The sequence below is a fragment of the Mustelus asterias genome, chromosome 10 (genome assembly GCF_964213995.1).
Source record: "Mustelus asterias chromosome 10, sMusAst1.hap1.1, whole genome shotgun sequence".
Lineage (NCBI taxonomy): Eukaryota > Metazoa > Chordata > Chondrichthyes > Carcharhiniformes > Triakidae > Mustelus > Mustelus asterias.
In genome coordinates, this window is record NC_135810.1 from 54,187,372 (window position 1) to 54,211,090 (window position 23,719).

Below are 23,719 nucleotides of genomic sequence, written 5' to 3' on the forward strand. Positions count from 1 at the left end.
CCCCCCCCCACCCCCCCCCCCACCCCCCCCCCCCACCCCCCACCCACCCCCCCCCCCCACCCCCCCCCCCCACCCCCCACCCACCCCCCCCCCCCCCACCCCCCCCCCACCCCCCCCCACCCCCACCCCCCCCCCACCCCCCCCCACCCCCACCCCCCCCCCACCCCCCCCACCCCCACCCCCCCCCACCCCCCCCCACACACTCGCAGAGCTGCCACCGACCCGGGACAGTGAAATGGCCGCAACAACAGGACACCCGTGAGTAGCAGAGAGCCGTCGGACGCCATGCGCTTACCTCCTCGCTGACCCTCACTGATGAAGCGCCTGATTCAGACTTTTATTCAGCAGGTCCATTACGGCTCGGTTCCGGATTGGGAAACGCGGTGGTAAAGGGGGAAATGCTGATAAAGTTGGGCGGGCAGTTCATTAATTCAATTTAAATGCATGCAAATGCATTTAAATCCCCGTTGTGCCCGTTTGGGGCGTGAAGCGGATCGCCATCATTCCTGGGTTTCGGTAAAGTGGCGATCTGCGCGGATGCAGGTGCGGATCGTGATAATGGCCTCTCACCCAACTTTACCACGTTTTCGCGCCCGGAATCGGGCGTGAGGCAATGGTAAAATAGGGCCCAATGTTACCATGGTTAAAATGACATTGTTTTTTGCGGTTTCACCTGTGTCCCTTTAAAAAGATTGATACAACTAATGTATTAAAATAAGGGATTGCAATGTTTTAAACTTCATTAAAGTCCCCTGATTTCCAATTTAATTCTTATCCTCACTATAACATCACACTAATATCTGCATCAAAGTACCTTTGGGCACCCTTTCAATTTAGCTGACACAAGTTAATGGAGACAGTTCTTTTCATGGGGTATTTTCTCCATAACCAATTATTTCCTGGGGTCTGTCAATAAGAATATATTTAAATGCCAGGGCTAATGAAATTACTGAATGAGGACAATCTGCATGATTTTATTTTGGTCACAACATTTTAAATTAGCAGGGTTCAGTTTCAATTCTGTGGAATAGTCGCTGAATGAATAGAGAGTATTGACATATGGAACAAACTTCTCTGCTTTCAAGGTTTGGACTTGGATGAAGATTTCCAAATAGGTCCTGTCTCTGATAAATAGTATCTTGAATTTACTGACACATCTCATCCAATATTATTGTCAAATGCATTCTATTTGAATGCATTTGCAACTGATGATATGTTTGATTAGAGCCTGTAATTCATATAGTAGATATCCCAGCAGGTGGTAGTGCCTGAATGTTTATAGAATACTGAATTTGTGACATTCAATTCGCTGAACATTTTGCATGCAATTCTCATTACCCATGTAAAAAGTGATTAGCATAATATCCTATGCATCTGATTTCACTTGAACTCTAAATTTCTAATGGACAACATGAACATGACTGCTGAAAATTTAACTTTGCCGATGAACTTTCAACTTAAGGCAATGTTTAGCTACAATTTTAACTGCAATTGTTCCACTTTCAGCTTCATATTAGAAGAGTACTCGACAATCACAAATACAAATGATAGGTTTAGAAAATTTTCAGCACTCTTGGAAACAATTTTCCTGTTCTGCCCAACATATAATAAATTTCACACTCATCTCCACATGATTTCATCTTCATTCGAGAACCCACTTCCAATTAAATCGTATCGAGTAGATTTAGATTGTCACCCATGATGCAATATTTCACAGGCCACGAGTATAGATAGCGCATTTCCAGGCCTTGCACCTTTGATTTGGAAATCAAGCTAAGAGTTACCTCAACCCTTGAAACTCAGGGAAACTCAACCCTTTTGGTCCACTTTCCAACTTGTGACATAGAACAGAGAACTGAAAAAAGGGATGAATGATTTATTAGCTATCGAGCAATGGTTTCCATTTGTGGGTGAGCCCAGATCAAGGGTTATAAACATAAGATCGCCGTTAATAAATCATAGAAAGAAGTTTAAAGGGATTTCTTTACACAGTGAGAGTGGTGTAAGAGTGGAATTCACTGTCATATGGAGTGTTTGAAGCAGAAAGAGCAAATGGCTTTAAGTTGAGGCTTACTTTATTCCAGATAGTGTTGAACTTCGAGAGTGTTTTTGGAGTTGCACTCATTCAAACAAGTGGAGAATATTTCATCACGCTCCGAACTTGTACCTTATAGGTGGTGGACAAGCTCTAGGAATGCAGAGGTGTTATTCACTACAGAATTCCCAGCCTTTAACCTGCTTTTGTGGCCACAGTATTTATATGGCTGGTCCAGTTCAGTTTCTGGTCAATAGTAACCCCAGGATGTTTTTGGGGGGATGGTAATGCCGTTGAATGTCCAGGGGAGATGGTTAAATTCTCTCTTGTTGGAGATGTGCATTGCCTGGCACTTGCATAACTTGTAGCTTCACCAGGTTGACAGCTCATTTTAAGCATGGCTGATGCTGTTCCTGGTATGCTCTCCTGCACTCCTCATTGAACTAGAGTTGCCACCTTGGCTTGATGGTGACAGTGTAGTGAAAGATATACGAAGTCATGAGTACTCAGACTTTGGTTGAATTCCACTGCTGCTGCTGAAGGTGCACGAATACTTTTTTAAAAAATTCATTCATGGGACATGGGCGTTGCTGGCTGGCCAGCATTTATTGCCCATCTCGAGTTGCCCTTGAAAAGGTGGTGGTGAGCTGCCTTCCTGAATCGCTGGAGTCCATGTTCTATGGATTGACCCAAAATGCCGTTAGGGAGGGAATTCCAGGATTTTGACCCAGCGACTGCGAAGGAACAGCAATATATTTCCAAGTCAGGATACTGAGTGGCTTGGAGGGGAACTTGCAGGTGGTCGTGTTCCCAATTATCTGGGAACAAATAATTGTCCTTCTCGATGGAAGGGATTGTGGGTTTGCAAGGTGCTGTCTAAGTATCTTTAGTGAATTGCTGCAGTGCATCTTGTAGATAGTACACACCGCTGCTACTGAGCATCAGTGGTGGAGGGATTGAATGGAGGCACCACTTATGGATGCCCAATTTTGATGTTAGATTGTTTTGACTCTATCCCATTTAGCATGGTGGTAGTGGCACACCACATGAGGGACAGTATCCTCATATGAATCTGGGACTTTGTATCCATAAAGACTGTGCAATATTCTCCCATCAGTACTCTTGTGGACCGATGCACCTGTGACAAATGGGGGGTGGGGGCGGGGGGCTCAAGTATGTTTATCCCTCTTGTCGGTTCCCTCACCTCCACCTGCTGCAGTTTGGAAGATACATCCTTCATGACACAGCCTGCTCATTCAGTGGTGTTATCAAGCAACTCTTGGTCTTTGAAGTTCCCCACCCTGAATACATTCTCTGCCCTTGCTGCCCTCAGTGCCTCTTTCAACTATTGTTCAACATGGAGGAGTGATGGTAATCAGCAGGAAGTTTCTTTGCTCCTGTTTGGCCTGATGGCATGAGATTTCAGGGGCTCCGAAGTCAATGTTGACTCCCAGGGCAATTTCTTCCTGGCGGTATAGCACTGTGTCCCTGCCTCTCATGCAGGGCAGGTATAAGGATCAGCTGATAGTGAAGTGATGAATTTGGATAATATTTACACAAACAAATGCTGGAGCTGTGTATAGCAGAGGGATAATCTAAAATGGACCATTTATAAAGGGAAAAAGATAGGGGGAAACTTAGACAAAAGGTTCATAATTAAAGAAGGAGCTCTGATCAAAAATCAAAAAAATAGTTCCAAGGTATATTGCAAAATGTGAGCAATAAACCAAGGGAATTAATTTTACATGAAATTCTAGACTCTAGCATTTAAAAAGTCTGATTATAAACTAGATAAGAATCAGATACAATACATGCAGACGAGAGAGAAAATTTGCCACCTCTGCACAACTTTTCCAAAGGTGGCTTCTCAGGGATGACAGCCACCCACCTAGTAGTGGTGGGCAGTCAATAAGGGTGATTAAGCAGGTACAGAGAAATCTATTGCAATTTGTCAGAAGCCCATGGGCCATACACAGGGTCAGCACCTCATGGAAGCTGATGAGCTATTGTCTATAGCAACAGACATTAAAAAGGGAATCAGAAAAGAGGAAGTCAAGCATGGTCAATGACCTACCATACTTTTAGCAGATCTCTCAGATTGGGAGTGCTGAGAGAGGGAGGGAATGGGATTTATAGTGGGGTTAATTCTGAGCTGCAATGAGTGCCACATTCATCTCAGCATTCCATGGGCAGTCCATTCCCATGCGAGGGTCAGCACTGCCTCAGGGAACTCTGACACACAGTCACACATTTCCTTTGCTGGTCCACAAGCACTGTTTATTTGTGGCCCTCGAGGCTCGGCATCTCCAGCCAGGGGTTGAGCTTGGCTGGAGCGTTCCTCTGTCCTTTGATAGGCACTGCCAGATCAGACATTGCCTCTATCATCTGCTCCTGTTGATGACGTTATGACGTGACAAGACGAGAGTATATGGTGTTCCGACTGATATAGTGTCGATAGAGGACTGGCTAATTAACAAGAAAGTCAGAATAAATGTGCCATTTTCAGATTGGCAAACTGTGACTAGTGAAGTGTTGCGGGGTCAGTCCTGGGACTCAACTACTTCGGACTTAAAAGGAAAGTTCAACTGTATTGGAGCCAAATTTGCTGATGATACAAAGGTAGGTAGGAAAACAGTTGTGAGGAGGATACAAAGAGTTTATAAAGGGATATCAAGAGGTTAAGTGAGTGGACAAAAAATGACAAATGGAGTGTAATGTAGGAAATATGAGGCTGTCCATTTTGGCAGGAAGAATAGAAAATTTTATGAGGAAAGATTAGACAGGTTGGGCCCGTATGCATTAGAGTTTAGAAGAATGTGGGATGATTTTATTGAAATGAATAATTTCCAAGGGAAATTGACAGGGCGGATACAGAGATGGTTCCTCAAAAGGATATCCTAGAACTGGGACACAGTTTAAAATTAAGAGATTTCTCATTTAAAATGGAGATGATTCGTTGTTTTTCTCTCACAGGATGGAGGGAATTTGGTGAAGCTGACAGGATGTGCTCCTTTCCTTTTCTACCTTTCCTCAAAAAGAACAGCAGGCAGCGTTGGTAAGCAAGACCTAGTGAGTATTTCTACTGTCCTTAATTTGCAGATGACACAAAGATAGATAGGAAAGGAAGTTGTGAAGAGAACATAAGGAGTGAGCACAAATCTGGCATATGGAGTACAATGTGGGAAAATGTAAAATTACATATTTTGGAAGGAACAATAAAAAAAGCACATTATCGAAATGGTGAGAGATTTCAGAGCTCTGAGGTGCTGAGGGATCTGGGTGTCTTAATGCATGAATCACAAAAGATTAATATGCAGGTACAGCAAGTAATTAGGAAAGTTAATAAATGTGTACATGTCCCTTAACAGTAATCACATGCTCGAGTGGCATATAAAGGAAGGAATAATGGGAGTTATGACAATAATCATGGAGGATTTTAATTTACACACTGACTGGAAAAATCATGTGGACAAAGGTAGCCCAGATGAGGAGTTCAGCAAATGTTTTTGGGAGTTTCTTCGAGCAGACATTGAAGAGCCAACCAGAAAGCAGTCCACACGAGACCGGATATTGTGTTACGAGACAAGATTAATTAATGGCCTCATAGTGAAGGCCCCCTCGGTAGCAGCAAACATAATGGGCCCGATTCTCCCATCGCAATGAGCTAGTTTTTTCGCACGTCAGCCATTTCATGGGAATGCATGTGCGTCTCCCATCGCCAGAGAGCAGGTGCAGTTGAGACCACGCTGGAAACCGGCAGGAACACCAAGTAAGTGATTTTAATCTTTTTAACGTAATTTAAATGTCATTATTGGGCCCGGGACGGAATTCTCCAGGCCCAATAGCATCTCCCACACCGCCACACCACATTTCACTCGGCGGGGTTTAGAGTAGCTCCCCACATTCGGGGAACTTGCGAGAGATCCCGCTGGAGTGAAGGGGAGGCAATCAGGGCCCCCTCGGGGTTGGTGGCAGGGGGTGATGCTCCCTGGGTATGGGCATCCTGGCAGCACCAGCCTCTTCCCCCTGGCACTGCCCAGGGGGAACCTTGGCACTACCTACCAGGCATGGGGCAGTGCCAAGGGGTTGGGGCCTATTGTGGGCGGGACCATCGGTAGGGGTTGGCGAGGGTCCCACTGTCACTCTGGATTGGAATCTGGTTGGGACTGGAGGGAGGCCAGCGATTGGGGCGGGCTGGAGGGGGGTGGTTTGCCAGAGGCGTTTGCCTCCCAGGGGTGTCTGCCTCCCGTGGGGGGTGGTCTGCCAGGGTGGGAGGGGTCTGGAGATTGGGGTGCTCCCGGACTGGGGAAAGTTGAAGCTGGCCTGGAAATGTTCATGGAGGCTGTAATCAGGCCGTGGAGTGTTGGGGGGCAACATTGCGAGGGTCCCAGGTTGGCCAGCGATCGAGCCGGCCAGCAAATGGGAGGCTGACAGATCGGGGTCCCTGCGCATGCACAGAGGCCTGGAACTGTCCGACTCTGACGTGAATTGGCCCCGCCCCCCGAGCTTTTAATGATATTCACGATTGTGACCTCTGCAGTGCACAGAGTGTGGGAGATTCGAGTCTGAACTCCCACTCGAAAAACAATCGTTATTTACATCATTGTTCCCGCCAATTCAGCACTTAGTATTTTTTGGGGAGAATTGGGTCCAATGATTGAATTTTACTTTGAGTTTTAGGGAGAGAATGGGTCTAAAATTAATATTTTAAACTCAAGTGAAAGCAATTATGAAGGCATGAAAACAGAGCTAGCTAAAATGAACTTGTAAATAAGGTTAAGGGATAGGTCAATAGTGACGCAGTGACAGGCATTTAAAAGAATATCTCAGAATACACAGAATAGACAAATTATAATGAGAAATAAAAATTCCAAGGGGAAAAGTTAAAGATAGGATCAACCTGAAAGAAAAAACATATGATTGCACAAGATGGAAGTCAGACGATTGGACAGAATATAAAACACAGCAAAGAATGATTAAGATTAATAAAGGAGGGAAAAAAGTACGAGAAAAAGCGAGCAAATAAGATCAAAGCATGAAGATTCTCTGTAAATATTTAGAGTTAACTTTGAGCATTGGTCCTATAGAAAATGGGTCTGGAAAATTAATAATGATAAATAAGGAGATGGCAGATGAGTTGAATGGACATTTTGCACCAGTCTTCATAATAGAGAATAAAATAATAACATCCCAGATATCGCTGTAAATCAGGAAATGGAAGGGAGAGCGAAATGCAGGAAAATTACATTCACCAGGGAAGTGGCATTGAGCAAATTGCTGGAGCTGCGGTTGACAAGTCCCTGGGTCCTGATGGATTTCATCCGAGGATCTTAAGAGAAATGTCTAGTGAGATAAGTGATGCATTGGTTTTAATTTTCCGACATTTAGTGAAGGTTCCATTCATTTGGAAAATAGTGAATTCAAAAAGGGAGACAGAAAGCAGGAAATTACAGGCAGGTTAGCCAAACATCTGCCACAGGGAAAAAGTGAGAAGCTATTATTCAAGACATTAAAGCAGGGCGTTTAGATTAATTCCAGGTAGCCAGGCAGAGTCAACATTTTGAGAGAGGGAAACCATGTTTAATCATTTTATTAGAGTTCTTTGATGAAGTAAGATGTGCTGTGGATAGAACATAGAAATACTACAGCACAGTACAGGCCCTTCAGTCCACAAAGTTGTGCCGAACATGTCCTTACCTTAGCGATTACTAGGCTTACCTATAACCCTCTATCTTACTAAGTTCCATGTACTTATCCAAAAGTCTCTTAAAAGACCCTATCGAATCCGCCTCCACCACCGTTGCTGGCAGCCCATTCCACGCACCCACCACCCTCTCAGTGAAAAACTTACCCCTGACATCTCCTCTGTACCTAATCCCCAGCACCTTAAACCTGTGTCCTCTTGTGGCAACCATTTCTGGCCTGGGAAAAAGCCTCCGACTATCCACTCGATCAATACCTCTCAACATCTTATACACCTCTATCAGGTCACCCCTCATCCTTCGTCTCTCCAAGGAGAAAAGGCCGAGCTCACTCAACCTATGCTCATAAGGCATGCTCCCCAACCCAGGCAACATCCTTGTAAATCTCCTCTGCTCCCTTTGTAAGGCTTCCACATCCTTCCTGTCATGAGGCGAACAGAACTGAGCACAGTACTCCAAGTGTGGTCTCACCAGGGTCTTATACAGCTGCAACATTATCTCATGACTCCAAAACTCAATTCCTCGATTGATGAAGGCCAGTACACCATACGCCTTCTTAACCACAGCCTCAACCTGCACAGCTGCTTTGAGCGTCCTATGAACTCGGAACCCAAGATCCTTCTGATCTTCCACTCTTCCAAGAGTCCTAGCATTAATATTATATTCCACCATCCTATTTGACCTGCCAAAATAAACCACCTCACACTTATCTGGGTTGAACTCCATCTGCCACTTCTCCGCCCAGTCTTGCATCCTATCAATGTCTCGCTGCAACTTCTGACATCCCTCCACACTATCCACAACACCTCCAACCTTTGTGTCATCAGCAAACTTACCGACCCATCCCTCCACTTACTCATCCAGGTCATTTATTTTTTTTTAAAATCACAAAGAGTAAGGTTCCCAGAACAGATCCCTGGGGCACTCAACTGGTGACCGACCTCCATGCAGAATATGATCCATCGAAAAAGGAAACCGGTGGATACTGGACCTAAGAATTCCAGAAGGCATTTGATAAGGTGTCACATTAAAAGTTAATGCGGAAAATAAAAGGTGATGGTGGGGGTAAGGAGGGAAGTGATGTTAAATATTGGCTTGGATAGAAAATTGGCTGGCTCACAGTAAACAGAGGGTAGGCATAAATGGGTTATTTTCTGGTTGGTAAGATGTAAAGAATGGTGTGCCACTGGGATCAGTACTGGGGCCTCAAGCTTTTAAAATTTGTATAAATTACTTGGATGAAATGACCAAAGGTATGGTTGCTAAATATGCTGATGATACAAAGGTAGGTAGGAAAGTGAGATGTGTGGAGGATATAAGATGGCTGCAAAGAGATAAAGATGGTTTGTGTGTGGGCAAAGATCTGACATGGAGTACAACATGGGAAAATACAAAATTGTTCATTTTGATTGGACGAATAAAAAGAAACATAGTACATAAATGATGAGATTGCAGAGCTCAGAGATACAGAGGAATCTGGTGTCTTTGTCATGATTCGCAAAAGATTAATTTGCAGGTACAGCAGGTAATTAGGACAGCAAATAGAATGTTATTGTTTAGTGTGAGGTGAATTGAATACAAAAGTAGGGATGTGATGCTTCAACTGTACAGGGCATTGGTAAGATCACATCTAGAACACTATATGTAGTATTGGTCTCCTTATTTCAGGAAGGATGTAAATGTATTGGAAGCAGTTCAGAGAAGGTTTGATGAAGTAATACTTGAAGTGGGAGGGTTGGACAAGCTCAGCTTGTGTCTGCAGGAGTTTAGAAGAATAAGAGGCAGCTTATTTGAAGCATATAAGATTCTGAGGGATCTTGACAGGGTGGATGTGGAAAGGATGTTTCTTCTTATGCAGGAATCTAGAACTTGGGGGTCACTGAAAATTAATAAAACAATTGAACACTACAAAAGCCATCATGAATTCAAGAGGTCAAGTTCTATGTCATTATGACTATATGTTTGCCATTTGGGCATCTTGCTCACCTTGCGTTAGGGAGAGAAACAAACTATTCAGCTATTCCATTCTTCACTCCCTTCAAGACACCAGATGAAGCTTTTTGGAATTTTAAAATGGCCTTTGTTCAAGCTGGAGCTCAGCAAACAGCTTTCCACAATGTGGTCTACTGATCCCCAGAACAAAGGAATACAATGGTAATTATATCTTTAGGCTCAGCTGCAAGTAATTAACATGCATAAATCAAGATTGCACACTCATTCAAAAGTAATCAATATCCAATCCTAACTAATAGTTCTGATCACTTCTTTCATTTCCCACAGTGTGTTTAACCAATTACAACTACTCTACACTTGCCTAATTACAATATCCAATCATTAACATGGCACATACACAGAGCTATATTATCAATAAATACATGCTTATGGTCCTGGACTGTCTGGCACCTGGGTATTTCTTTTGATACCAATCAAGTAAACAAACTCAAATTAACTTAGGGACAAAATTAAAAGGAGCAGCTCCCTAAAAGAAGGGGGAGCAGCTCGAACAAAAAACAAAGTCGAAAGAAAACTTAAAACATCAAATTAAAATGTGATTGCCGGAGTCTATTATACACCCCAGCCCCTGCGGTGCCCAGCGGGCACGGAAGGCGTCAACTGCACCCGCAGACACTGCATGTTCCCTCTCCAGGGACACCTGGCCATGAATATAGCCGCGTTAGAGGGGCAGAGAGTCGGGATGGACGACCCCATCAATCGCCCGCTGCCTGGACCTATTGATAGCTCGCCTTGCCAGGCCCAGGAGCAGGTTCACGAGGAAGTCATCCTCCCGACCCGCCCCCCTCGGCACCAGGCTGGCACCCTGGGTAGTGACTTATGACTCATATGAAAACACACTGCAGTCCTGGGCTGTTATAAGAAGGCAGTGATATATGCAGTTACAGCCTTTTTTGTTGTCCCTCAGAGCCCTTTGTTCATTGTTTTTGCAGCTGTACCTTGCAGCTCTAGCAGTCTCCCAGCCTTTGTTGCATTGAATAATTTTAACCCTTTCAACTTGCCAGGCCCCAGAAGATCACTGAAGACCTTCCTGAATTGTACTCTGGTCCCGCTTAGTCTGACAGACAGGACGCCACCTGCCACTCCGAAGAAATCAAATTTTTTCTGCAAACTCTTACCGCACCCCAGAAGATCCAGCAAGGCTTTGATGAATTGTGAGTCCACGCTTCCGTAACAGAATTCCGTATTGCTGCTCTTTACTCTTACATACTCGGTAATGATAGTCTGCCTACAGTCACATTAATGGCTAACAAATGCCCTTTAAATTAGCCTTGCCATGTCTCGCTGCCACCTCCCGAATATACCTGCCCCCACCTAATTGGATGGCAATCAACAAGGACAAGTCACTAATTGGTTGCCTCATGCAAAGTTTTGCTGAATGCCATGCAACAACCTTGAGTGAAGTTGGGACCCAGGAATTATTCCAATATCAGTTTTGCAACACAGCCGGTAATATCCAACCCTATAAGAATGGAACTGGCAATATTTATAAAAGAGAGTTTAGAGATGGGTGATGTGGACAAAGAAGGGGCACAGACAGTTCTTGGAGTGGCTGGAGCTCAAAGATTTTAAAAAACGTGTTAAATTAGTAGGATAGAACACTGGCAACCAAATTGTGGGAGGGAAATGGAAGAGAAAATCAGAAGTCAGATTAGAGAGATGAAGAGGAAAAACAATTATTGTTCTGGGAGGTCTTCATTACCCACTTATTAATTGAGACAAGGAGAGAAAAAAAAGGGAACTGAAATCCTCAAGTACTTGCAGGACTGAAGATTGGCCAATGCAGAGCTCATTTTTAAAGGGGAAACAGAACTAATTCAGGTAATTACAGCCCAGCTAGCATCACATCTGTGAGAGGGACATTTTTAGAGTGTCTAATTAAGAATTAAATTACTAGCAATGCAGATAAAGGGAAAATAGAATGGGCCAAGATTGATTTCAAAAGGAATAATTGTGCTTGACAAACTTCACAGAGTTTGTTGAGTCGGTTCCAGGTTTGGTCGATGGGGATTACAGAGAACGAAGTGTAGACTTCAAATATTTTGACAATGTCTCTACAGGAGCTTTCTGTCTCGTAAGATGATTGTTTGAGCCGTGGTGGTCAACTCTGTGTTAAGTATTTCCTGGTGTGGCTTAGAAACCCCATTTGACATGGTAATCTCTGCTGCAATTGCTGTAGTGGAAGACTGAGAAGGTTGAGAAGTTGTACGATTCACTGGCCTCTGTTTTCTCTGGATCCTCCTCTTATCCAGCTGAGCTTTTTGGTTCTGTTCACCTTTTTCAATGCCCTTCCAAACAATCAGCTTCCAGAGGTCATGGAGGTTAGCGAGTGTCTCCCAGTTATCGGCGACAATATCCACCATCATCATATCTTCCTTGCGAGTGTCCTTGTACTGGAGGTATGGACACCTAACAGGCCGTGACCCAGTGGCCAATTCATGGTACAAATGGTCCTTGGCTATACAACTGTCATCCATCTGATAAAACAGCCAGTGCAATTGTTGCAAGTTTAACAATGTGCAGATGTTAATGGAATTGGTATGCTCCAGGTGGTTGTGGAGCCTAGAAATATGAAGCAATCAATAACCAGATATCTTTTGACACAGATCATAGTGGTAGCATGTATGAAGGGATCAATAAAGAAAACAGCTCAATTGAAAAGGCAGGAGAAGTCATCGGTGACTACAGTAAACAGTTGGAGAGATGGGTGGAACACTGCCTCTAGGGAGAACGCTGTTATATAGGAAGTTGCAGATTCCATAGAAAGCCTACTTGTCGTGGAGAGAGCTACATACTGAATCTACAGTGGAGGATCTTTGGATGGCAACATCCTGGACTCTGACATTTGTCTTCCTGATGCCAATGGTCAAACCAAATCCCTTTCAGATGTCAGAGACTCTGTTCATTTGCTGCTGACATGTTCCTTGGTATGGAATATTATTGCGGCATCATCAGCATGGAGCAACTCTCTGATGAGACCTTGATGCACCTTTGTCCTGGACCTCAGGTGAATAAGGCTGAACAGCTTTCCATCGGTTCTGGTACATGGGGAGACACTATCTGCAGAGGACATGAAGACAAATGTCTGCAACAAAGAGAAGAATATGCCAGAGTATTGGTTCCAGAACGCAACTTTGTTTGAATCCACTGTGGCTCTCAAAAGGTTCTGATGTTTCAACATCAGAGCTGACCTTGCCGAACATGTGATCATGGAAAGAGGAGATCACTTTGAGCAGCTTCACTCAACAGCCAATTTTCTCCAGCAGCTTAAATTAGACTGCTTCTGTTCACATAGCCGAGTGCCTTTCTGAGATTGATGAAGGTAAGGTATAGTGGTCTCCTTTGTTCATGGCAATTGTCCTGCAGCTGCCACACTGAGAAAGTCATGTCAATTGTCGACATTCTAGTTCTGAAACCACACTGGGATTTAGGATAGTGTTCAGCCAGGATCTGCAGGCTGACACGGACAAAATGAGAAAATACTTTTCCCACAATGTCTCAATAGTTGATGAATTCGCTGTGGTTGCCCTTGTTCTTGTACAGAGTCACAATCTTTGCATCACACATACCCTGGGTCACTGCAGTCTCCCTTCAGCTGACACAGAATCTCATACAGGTGCTGCAGAGTACTGGTTTCCCATGCTTGATGAGTATGCCATTAGCACTTGGAGCCTAATCCGTGGCAAGCGAGTCAATAGCTCAATATCCAGCTCTGCCCATGACAGGTAGGCTTTCTATAGATTCTGCAACTTCCTATATAACAATGTTCTCCTGAGAGTACCAACTCAAGGTAGTGTTCCGCCCATCTCTCCAACTGTTTATTGCAGTCACTGATGACTTCTCCTGTGGCTGAAGACAAGGCTGGCAAAAATACACTTTACACATTTGCCAGCAGATGGTGAAACATAATAAACCATTCATCGATGGTGAAGTTATCAAGGACGCTTCGACAGTTGCTGCTGACACCTTGGCCAAAGACTTTAAAAATAAAGATGAAATTATGACAGCTATCAAGAGCGAAGGGTGGAATTGTTGTCCGAGGCAAATTAATGTAGACTTATCATGCTGTGAATGTTTCTCACTGCAGTTTGATGAATCAGGAGTTATGACAGATATGGTCCAGCTGATTGAATGCAATGTGACCAAAAACAAAGACTCAACAACAAAAGAGGACTTTCTCACTCTTTTGCCACTCCACTCAAAGGGAGGACAAGAAGCGAGGATATTTACAACAAATTCAAAACTCATATGACTGAGAAAAACATTCCGATCAAGAAATTGGTTTCTTTCACACCGTGAAAGCGAGGTAGCAATGCAGGCTTTGTGGCACTTTGCACATATGATCCTGAGTTCTCCTTTGTCAATTAGAACTGTGTTATCTATCAACAAGTGGGAGCGAGCTGGGTTATTGACTTTTCTCATGTAATGACAGTTGTTGTCAAGATTGTCAACTCAATTCATGCCAAACATCTGCAAATTTGTTTGTTCAAATTGTTACTCGAGCTTCATGCCACCAATGGTGAGCTCATCCTTCATGCAGAGGTAAGGTGGTTAATTTGAGGAAAAGTCCTCCAGAGAGTTTTGGATCTGCTCCCTGAAATTGTCACCTTTCTTAAATTTGAGGTGTACAGCGAGCTGTCAGATAATGCATGGGTTGCTAGACTTGATATTTCTTATGGATATAAGTACAAAACTGAATGAACTGAATCACTGACTTTTAGGAGGGACAGAGACTTGTCACACATGATCAGTACAGAGAATGTGTTCAAGTTGAAAGTGGGCCTGTGGTCCTCCCAAATAAAGACACAGGCACTGGAGTGTGGTGACGAGGGAATTACTGAGCACTTCCCAAATCTGGAGACAAGGTTCCATCCAAACATCTTTGTCCCCCTGAACAAATTGGAAAACAAATTCAATAGACAATGTCAGGAGTTAGACAAGATTAAACAAATCACTATGCTTGTCTCACATCATTTTCTTCAAGTGGACATTGGAGAACCGACAGCAACATTTCGGCAGGTGTTTGAACAGAGCAGTGGCCTTGACGTAGAAATCATCACCATGCAAGATGACATAGAACTGAAAATTAGGTCAAGGGGCAAAGACTTTTGGGGATTTGAGAACAGAGACAAGTACCCTTTTCTGACATTCTGTGCACTCAAGGTGAAGGCATACTTTGGTTCACCTGTGAGATGACTTTTTCCCAGATGAAAATGTCACTGATGCCATCTGATAGGCTGTATGAGACTGGCCATTTCAATCTACAACACAAACATCACAGCACTCCCAGAAAGTCAGAAAAGATGAGTGTTATGCACGGCATACATTTTAGGGGGTTTTCGTAAAGTCGAATTTTTAAGAGCAGATCTTGTGCTGCATTTAGATTCTGAAAGTGATCTTGTGCTTCAATAGGTTGGAGACCACTGTTGGAGAGTCCTGAGGATTGGGCATGTGTATCATAAACTTCAGTGCTTGCTTGAAACATGCAGTGCATACATTTCACACAGATCTTTTTAGATCTTTTGAGATTATTGCTTAAAATGCTAAAGGTTAAAGTTTATTTATTAGTGTCACAGGTGGGCTTACATTAACACTGCAACGAAGTTACTATGAAAATTCCCTCGTACACACACTCAGGTACGCTGAGGGAGAATTTAGCATGGCCAATGTACCTAACCAGCATGTCTTTCGGACTGTGGGAGGAAACTGGAGCAACTGGAGGAAACCCACAGAGACACGAGGAGAATGTGCAGACTCCACATGGTCACCCAAGGTGGGAATCGAACCCGGTCCATGGCGCTGTGAGGCAGCAGTGCTAACCACTGTGGCACTGCTGCCTCTGCTGTCTCCATGGCCGATTTGAATTCTGTGAACTTGAATTCATCCAAAATTTTACTGCCCGTTTACGAATGCATGTTAAGTGTCACATCTATTTCTCCTTTGAACACTGACCTGCATCAGCTCCCAGTCTGGTAATGCCTTTATTTCAAAATTAATTTTCTTGTTTTCAAGAGTGGGGAGCGAGCAGGAAAATTGAATTAAAGCCCAAAATAAGGCATGAGTGTATTGAATAGTGGAGGACTTTTGAACACAAGAAATAGGAGCAGGAGTACATCTCCAGGGAGGGAGATAAAGAGGGATTTTAAAACGTATTTAGAAAGGTGACAAACAATGGAGAATTGGAACTGGGCAAGTATACATACATTACTAACAAGATGCGAGGAGTCTGAGGCATGTGCCTCACCTGGAATCTTGTACTGACGTCCTGTCTGAAAGTTACAGGCACTTAAATTAAGATTAACTCCTGGGTTTCCTCTTTCTGATTAACTGTGGCATGTCCTGCCAGAAACTTAACAACGCTGCTATTATATCATACCCTACAGATCTGCCTCAACTTTCTTTCCTGATTTTGACAGTGTGAGGTTGGACATTGCACAGAAAAGTTCCCTTCGTTGCTAGCAACCCAGTGGAGATGTACTCCTGCTCCTATTTCTGGTGTTCAAATCTGTCGATAGGTTTCCCCCTCCCTATTTCTATAAGCTTTTCTTCTCTCCAGTGCTGAGATGTGTGTGTTCACCTAATTCTGATCTCTTGCACAATCCTGATTTTCTTCTCTGCACGATTGGTAATTGATCATTTAGCTGCCAGGATCCTAAACTCTAGAATTAATTCCTAAATCTTTCTGCCTCTCTCTCTCTTTAAGATACTTTTAAAAACCTACCTCCTTGAGCAAACTTTCAGCAGTAGTTGTAATGCCTCCTCCTTATGTGGTCAGGTCTCAAATTTTGTTTGATAAGCACGACTGTGAAATGTTTTGGGGATTTTACTCAGTTAAAGGTGCTATATAGATGCAGGTTATTGTTAGGCTAAAAGAATTTACAGAGCTAGGGAGGGAGATAAAGAGGGATTTTAAAACGTATTTAGAAAGGTGACGAACAATGGAGAATTGGAGCTGGGCAAGTATACATACATTACTAACAAGATGCGAGGAGTCTGAGGCATGTGCCTCACCTGGAATCTTGCACTGATGTCCTGTCTGAAAGTTACAGGCACTTAAATTAAGATTAACTCCTGGGTTCCCTCTTTCTGATTAACTGTGGCATGTCCTGCCAGAAACTTAACAACGCTGCTATTATATCATACCCTACAGATCTGCCTCAACTTTCTTTCCTGATTTTGACAGTGTGAGATTGGACATTGCACAGAAAAGTTCCCTTACTCCCTTCATAATTAGAACCATAGGTGCATTGATAAACTGAGTTTCATTAATAATGCTTGCAGGCTTTTCAAGTTAATGTCTAATTCAGCACCATTCTTTCTGACTGGTTACTCAGTTGTCTTGTTAATTAAAATGCATCAGAACATAGCGATAGGAAGAGGATATTGGGATAAATTGCGATACTTGTATGTGCAAAAATGGGGAAGACACATACCAATTTCTCTTCTAGCAAATATTTTTACTGTAAGTGGGTCATGCCAAGTACCAGAATGTTGCACCAGGCCCACAATGTGAAATAATGATGGCAGCGGAGTGAGGTGACTTTGTGCAAGCTGTCCCCAGCATACTCTCTAATTCAATCTTTTACTCTCGTTCTATGCTCTTAAACCTTAACTCTAACACCTTTTAATTGTCTAATAGTGTTCTCTTTGCTGATCTTTCTCTTCACCCTGTCTGGAATCTGCAACACCATATTCTGCAGCCTCTCCTTTCCTTCTACTCTATGTACTCCATGAACGATTCAGAAAGGGTGTCAGTGCAAGGTTCCAGTGAGGCATTTGCTTTAGGCTTGTGCAACTTGCCTCTTGTTAGTCATGTATGTATACTTGCTCACCTCCAATTCTCCATTGTTTGTTTTGCGCAGGGGAAACAATGCTTTTCACTCTATCCCAATAATAAATCAAAATGTGAATTCTGTTTGATACCACTGCTCTAAAGTTCTGACACTAATTCTGTGCCAAAGTCTGTAGTTTTTGTTACCCACACGGAAAAATAAATTGCCAACAAACATTTGGTCGACCTTCCTCAGCTGCAAACCCGCTATCCATTGCAAACACCACTGCAATGCCCAGGTTTGACGGTAATGTGTGTGCACTCTGCTCACAGGCAGCAGCTGGTCCCCAGGAGCCAGCCTACCGGCACGTGCCTCTTTCCCGCGGCGTGTCACCTGGCAACGAGCGTCACACAATAGCGTCGCCTATCCAATAAATAGCGGGGGGGGGGGGGGGGAGATTTTACTTCATTCTTTAAAAATGAGGGCAAAAGTAGGAGACATGTTGCAGACTCTGTACGAGAGGTCGGGGCTGAAAACGGTGATTGAAACTTTGGCGATATGGTGCGGCTACAAACCGCCCCCCCGGTCTCAGTTTGACATCCTGTACGATTTCATGTACGACTTGCTGTCGTTCCTGTGGACCACGAACCTGGGCATCGACATCTTGCTGATCGCGATTTTGCTAAAAGTCTGGGGCCTCGTGGTCTTGATCATGAAATTCGTGGGCAAGTTCATCCAATGGAAGAAGGAGGAGAAGGAAGAATAGCTTCCGTCGGCGGAACGGTCTGCTGGCGGGCAGCTAGAAGTGGACCAAAAATACAAAATTGTTTATTTTGATTGGAAGAATAAAAAGAAACATAGTACATAAATGATGAGATTGCAGAGCTCAGAGATACAGAGGAATCTGGTGTCTTAGTCATGATTCACAAAAGATTAATTTGCAGGTACAGCAGGTAATTAGGAAAGCAAATAGAATGTTATTGTTTAGTGTGAGGTGAATTGAATACAAAAGTTGGGATGTGATGCTTCAACTGTACAGGGCATTGGTAAGATCACATCTAGAACACTATATGCAGTATTGGTCTCCTTATTTCAGGAAGGATGTAAATGTATTGGAAGCAGTTCAGAGAAGGTTTGATGAAGTAATACTTGAAACGGGAGGGTTGGACAAGCTCAGCTTGTGTCTGCAGGAGTTTAGAAGAATAATAGGCAGCTTATTTGAAGCATATAAGATTCTGAGGGATCTTGACAGGGTGGATGTGGAAAGGATGTTTCTTCTTATGCAGGAATCTAGAACTTGGGGGTCACTGAAAATTAATAAAACAATTGAACACTACAAAAGCCATCATGAATTCAATCGGTCAAGTTCTATGTCATTATGACTATATGTTTGCCATTTGGGCATCTTGCTCACCTTGCGTTAGGGAGAGCAACAAACTATTCAGCTATTCCATTCTTCACTCCCTTCAAGACACCAGATGAAGCTTTTTGGAATTTTAAAATGACCTTTATTCAAGCTGTAGCTCAGCAAACAGCTTTCCACAATGTGGTCTACTGATCCCCAGAACAAAGGAATACAATGGTAATTATATCTTTAGGCTCAGCTGCAAGTAATTAACATGCATAAATCAAGATTGCACACTCCTCGAACGTGGAACAGTACAGCACAGAACAGGCCCTTCGGCCCACGATGTTGTGCCGAGCTTTATCTGAAACCAAGATCAAGCTATCCCACTCCCTATCATCCTGGTGTGCTCCATGTCTATCCAATAACCGCTTAAGTGTTCCAAAAGTGTCTGACTCCACTATCACTGCAGGCAGTCCATTCCACACCCCAACCACTCTCTGCGTAAAGAACCTACCTCTGATCTCCTTCCTGTATCTCCCACCATGAACCCTATAGTTATGCCCCCTTGTAATAGCTCCATCCACCCGAGGAAATAGTCTTTGAACGTTCACTCTATCTATCCCCTTCATCATTTTACAAACCTCTATTAAGTCTCCCCTCAGCCTCCTCCGCTCCAGAGAGAACAGCCCTAGCTCCCTCAACCTTTCCTCATAAGACCTACCCTCCAAACCAGGCAGCATCCTGGTAAATCTCCTCTGCACTCTTTCCAGCGCTTCCACATCCTTTTTATAGTGAGGTGACCAGAACTGCACACAATATTCCAAATGTGGTCTCACTAAGGTCCTGTACAGTTGCAGCATAACCCCACGGCTCTTAAACTCCAACCCCCTGTTAATAAAAGCTAACACACGATAGACCTTCTTCACAGCTCTTTCCACTTGAGTGGCAACCTTTAGAGATCTGTGGATATGAACCCCAAGATCTCTCTGTTCCTCCACAGTCTTCAGAACCCTACATTTGACCCTGTAATCCACATTTAAATTAGTCCTACCAAAATGAATCACCTCACATTTATCAGGGTTAAACTCCATTTGCCATTTTTCAGCCCAGCTTTGCATCCTATCTATGTCTCTTTGCAGCCTACAACAGCCCTCCACCTCATCCACTACTCTACCAATCTTGGTGTCATCAGCAAATTTACTGATCCACCCTTCAGCCCTCTCCTCTAAGTCATTAATAAAAATCACAAAGAGCAGAGGACCAAGCACTGATCCCTGCGGCACTCCGCTAGCAACCTGCCTCCAATCCGAAAATTTTCCATCGACCACCACCCTCTGTCTTCGATCAGACAGCCAGTTACCAATCCAATCGGCCAACTTTCCCTCTATCCCACACCTCCTCACTTTCATCATAAGCCGACCATGGGGGACCTTATCAAACGCCTTACTAAAATCCATGTATATGACATCAACTGCCCTACCTTCATCAACACACTTAGTTACCTCCTCAAAAAATTCTATCAAATTTGTGAGGCACGACTTGCCCTTCACGAATTCATGCTGACTATCCCGGATTAATCCGCATCTTTCTAAATGGTCGTAAATCCCATCTCTAAGGACCTTTTCCATCAATTTACCAACCACCGAAGTAAGACTAACCGGTCTATAATTACCAGGGTCAGTTCTATTCCCTTTCTTAAACAGAGGAACAACATTCGCCATTCTCCAGTCCTCTGGCACCATCCCCGTGGACAGCGAGGACCCAAAGATCAAAGCCAAAGGCTCTGCAATCTCATCCCTTGCCTCCCAAAGAATCCTAGGATACATTTCATCAGGCCCAGGGGACTTATCGACCTTCAGTTTATTCAAAACTGCCAGGACATCCTCCCTCCGAACATCTATTTCCTCCAGCCTATTAGCCTGTAACACCTTCTCTTCCTCAAAAACATGGCCCCTCTCCTTGGTGAACAAAGAACAAGAACAAAGAACAATACAGCACAGGAACAGGCCCTTCGGCCCTCCAAGCCCGCGCCGCTCCCCGGTCCAGGATTGAATCCTGAATCCAGGATCCCCGCCCAATTTTCCAGCCTATCTACATACCAATATCCTATCCACCGAGCTGTCCCTCACAGCTACGATGCTTTGTTCATTACAACCTATTAACTCACCCCCACCCCCCCATTCCAGACCATGTGATCTCCAGGGAGAGGCGAAAACCCAGAGTGAAAAACCCCAGGGCCAATATGGGGAAGAAAAATCTGGGAAATTCCTCTCCGACCCCCTGAGGCGATCGAAACGAGTCCAGGAGATCACAATGGCCCCGATCGGAAAATGCTTCCCAACCCTAGTAATTTCCACTTCCACGAACACCATATGAATTCCCTGCCCCCGAGACAGGTTCCCAACTATCCGCAGTCTCGCTCTGTATTGGCACCAGCAAGATGATCATAGAATGAAGCCTTGAAATGAGAAACAAGGAACAATTAGCCTGCGCCGCTCCCTGGTCCAAACTAGACCACTCTTTTGTATCCCTCCATTCCCACTCCGTTCATATAGCTGTCTAGATAAGTCTTAAACGTTCCCAGTGTGTCCGCCTCCACCACCTTGCCCGGCAACACATTCCAGGCCCCCACGACCCTCTGTGTGAAGTATGTCCTTCTGATATCTGTGTTAAACCTCCCCCCCTTCACCTTGAACCTATGACCCTCGTGAACGTCACCACCGACCCGGGGAAAAGCTTCCCACCGTTCACCCTATCTATGCCTTTCATAATTTTATACACCTCTATTAAGTCTCCCCTCATCCTCCGTCTTTCCAAGGAGAACAACCCCAGTTTCCCCAATCTCTCCTCATAACCAAGCCCCTCCATACCAGGCAACATCCTGGTAAACCTCCTCTGTACTCTCTCCAAAGCCTCCACGTCCTTCTGGTAGTGTGGCGACCAGAACTGGACGCAGTATTCCAAATGCGGCCGAACCAACGTTCTATACATCTGCAACATCAGACCCCAACTCTTATACTCTATGCCACGTCCTATAAAGGCAAGCATGCCATATGCCTTCTTCACCACCTTCTCCACCTGCGACGTCACCTTCAAAGATCTGTGGACTTGCACACCCAGGTCCCTCTGCGTCTCTACACCCTTTATGGTTCTTCCATTTATCGTGTAGCTCCTCCCTACATTATTCCCACCAAAATGCATCACTTCGCATTTATCAGGATTGAACTCCATCTGCCATTTCCTTGCCCAAATTTCCAGCCTATCTATATCCTTCTGTAGCCTCTGACAATGTTCCTCACTATCTGCAAGTCCTGCCAGTTTTGTGTCGTCCGCAAACTTACTGATCACCCCAGTTACTCATTCTTCCAGCTCATTTATATAAATCACAGACAGCAGAGGTCCCAATACAGAGCCCTGCGGTACACCACTAGTCACAGGCCTCCAGCCGGAAAAAGACCCTTCCACTACCACCCTCTGTCTTCTATGACCAAGCCAGTTCTCCACCCATCTAGCCACCTCCCCCTTTATCCCATGGGATCCAACCTTTTTCACTAGCCTACCATGAGGGACTTTGTCAAACGCTTTACTAAAGTCCATATAGACAACATCCACGGCCCTTCCTTCGTCAACCATTTTGGTCACTTCTTCAAAAAACACCACCAGGTTAGTGAGGCATGACCTCCCTCTCACAAAACCATGTTGACTATCGTTAATGAGTTTATTCCTTTCTAAATGCGCATACATCCTATCTCTAAGAATCTTCTCCAACAACTTCCCCACCACGGACGTCAAGCTCACCGGCCTATAATTACCCGGGTTATCCTTCCTACCCTTCTTAAATAACGGGACCACATTGGCTATCCTCCAATCCTCTGGGACCTCACCTGTGTCCAGTGACGAGACAAAGATTTGCGTCAGAGGCCCAACGATTTCACCTCTCGTCTCCCTGAGCAGCCTTGGATAGATTCCATCAGGCCCTGGGGATTTGTCAGTCTTTATATTCTCTAACAAACCTAACACTTCCTCCTTTGTAATGGAGATTTTCTCCAACGGTTCAACACTCCCCTCCGAGACACTCCCAGTCAACACATCTCTCTCCTTTGTGAATACCGACGCAAAGTATTCATTTAGGATCTCCCCTACTTCTTTGGGTTCCAAGCATAAGTCCCCACTTTTGTCCCTGAGAGGTCCGATTTTTTCCCTAACAACCCTTTTGTTCCTAACGTATGAATCATAGAAACCCTACAGTGCAGAAGGAGGCCATTCGGCCCATCGAGTCTGCACCGACCACAATCCCACCCAGGCCCTACCCCCACATATTTTACCCACTAATCCCTCTAACCTACGCATCCCAGGACTCTAAGGGGCAATTTTTAAAACCTGGCCAATTCACCTAACCCGCACATCTTTGGACTGTGGGAGGAAACCGGAGCACCCGGAGGAAACCCACGCAGACACGAGGAGAATGTGCAAACTCCACACAGGCAGTGACCCAAGCCGGGAATCGAACCCGGGACCCTGGAGCTGTGAAGCAGCAGTGCTAACCACTGTGCTACCGTACCGTGAATAAAATGCCTTGGGATTCTCCTTAATCCTGTCTGCCAAGAACATTTCGTGACCCCTTTTTGCTCTTCTAATTCCCCGTTTGAGTATTTTCCTACTTTCATTGTACTCCTCCAGAGCTCCCTCCGTTTTTAGCTGCTTGGACCTAACATGCGCCTCTCTTTTCCTTTTGACCAGTCCCTCAATTTCCCTGGTTATCCACGGTTCTCTAATCCTACCCTTCCCATCCTTCTTTTTTACAGGCACATGCTTGTCCTGTAGCCCTAACAACCGTTCCTTAAAAGAC

At 44.4% G+C, this 23,719-nt stretch overlaps 1 protein-coding gene across 1 annotated transcript in view; it reads left to right on the forward strand.

Annotated features, from left to right (window-relative positions):
• The window catches only part of LOC144499588 (uncharacterized), a 312,004-nt gene that overhangs the window by 215,317 nt on the left and 72,968 nt on the right, over positions 1 to 23,719 (forward strand). The window contains exon 2 of the mRNA XM_078221715.1: positions 5,009 to 5,090. Coding sequence (XP_078077841.1) covers positions 5,009 to 5,090 — 82 coding nt within the window. The remainder of the gene's footprint in view (positions 1 to 5,008; positions 5,091 to 23,719) is intronic.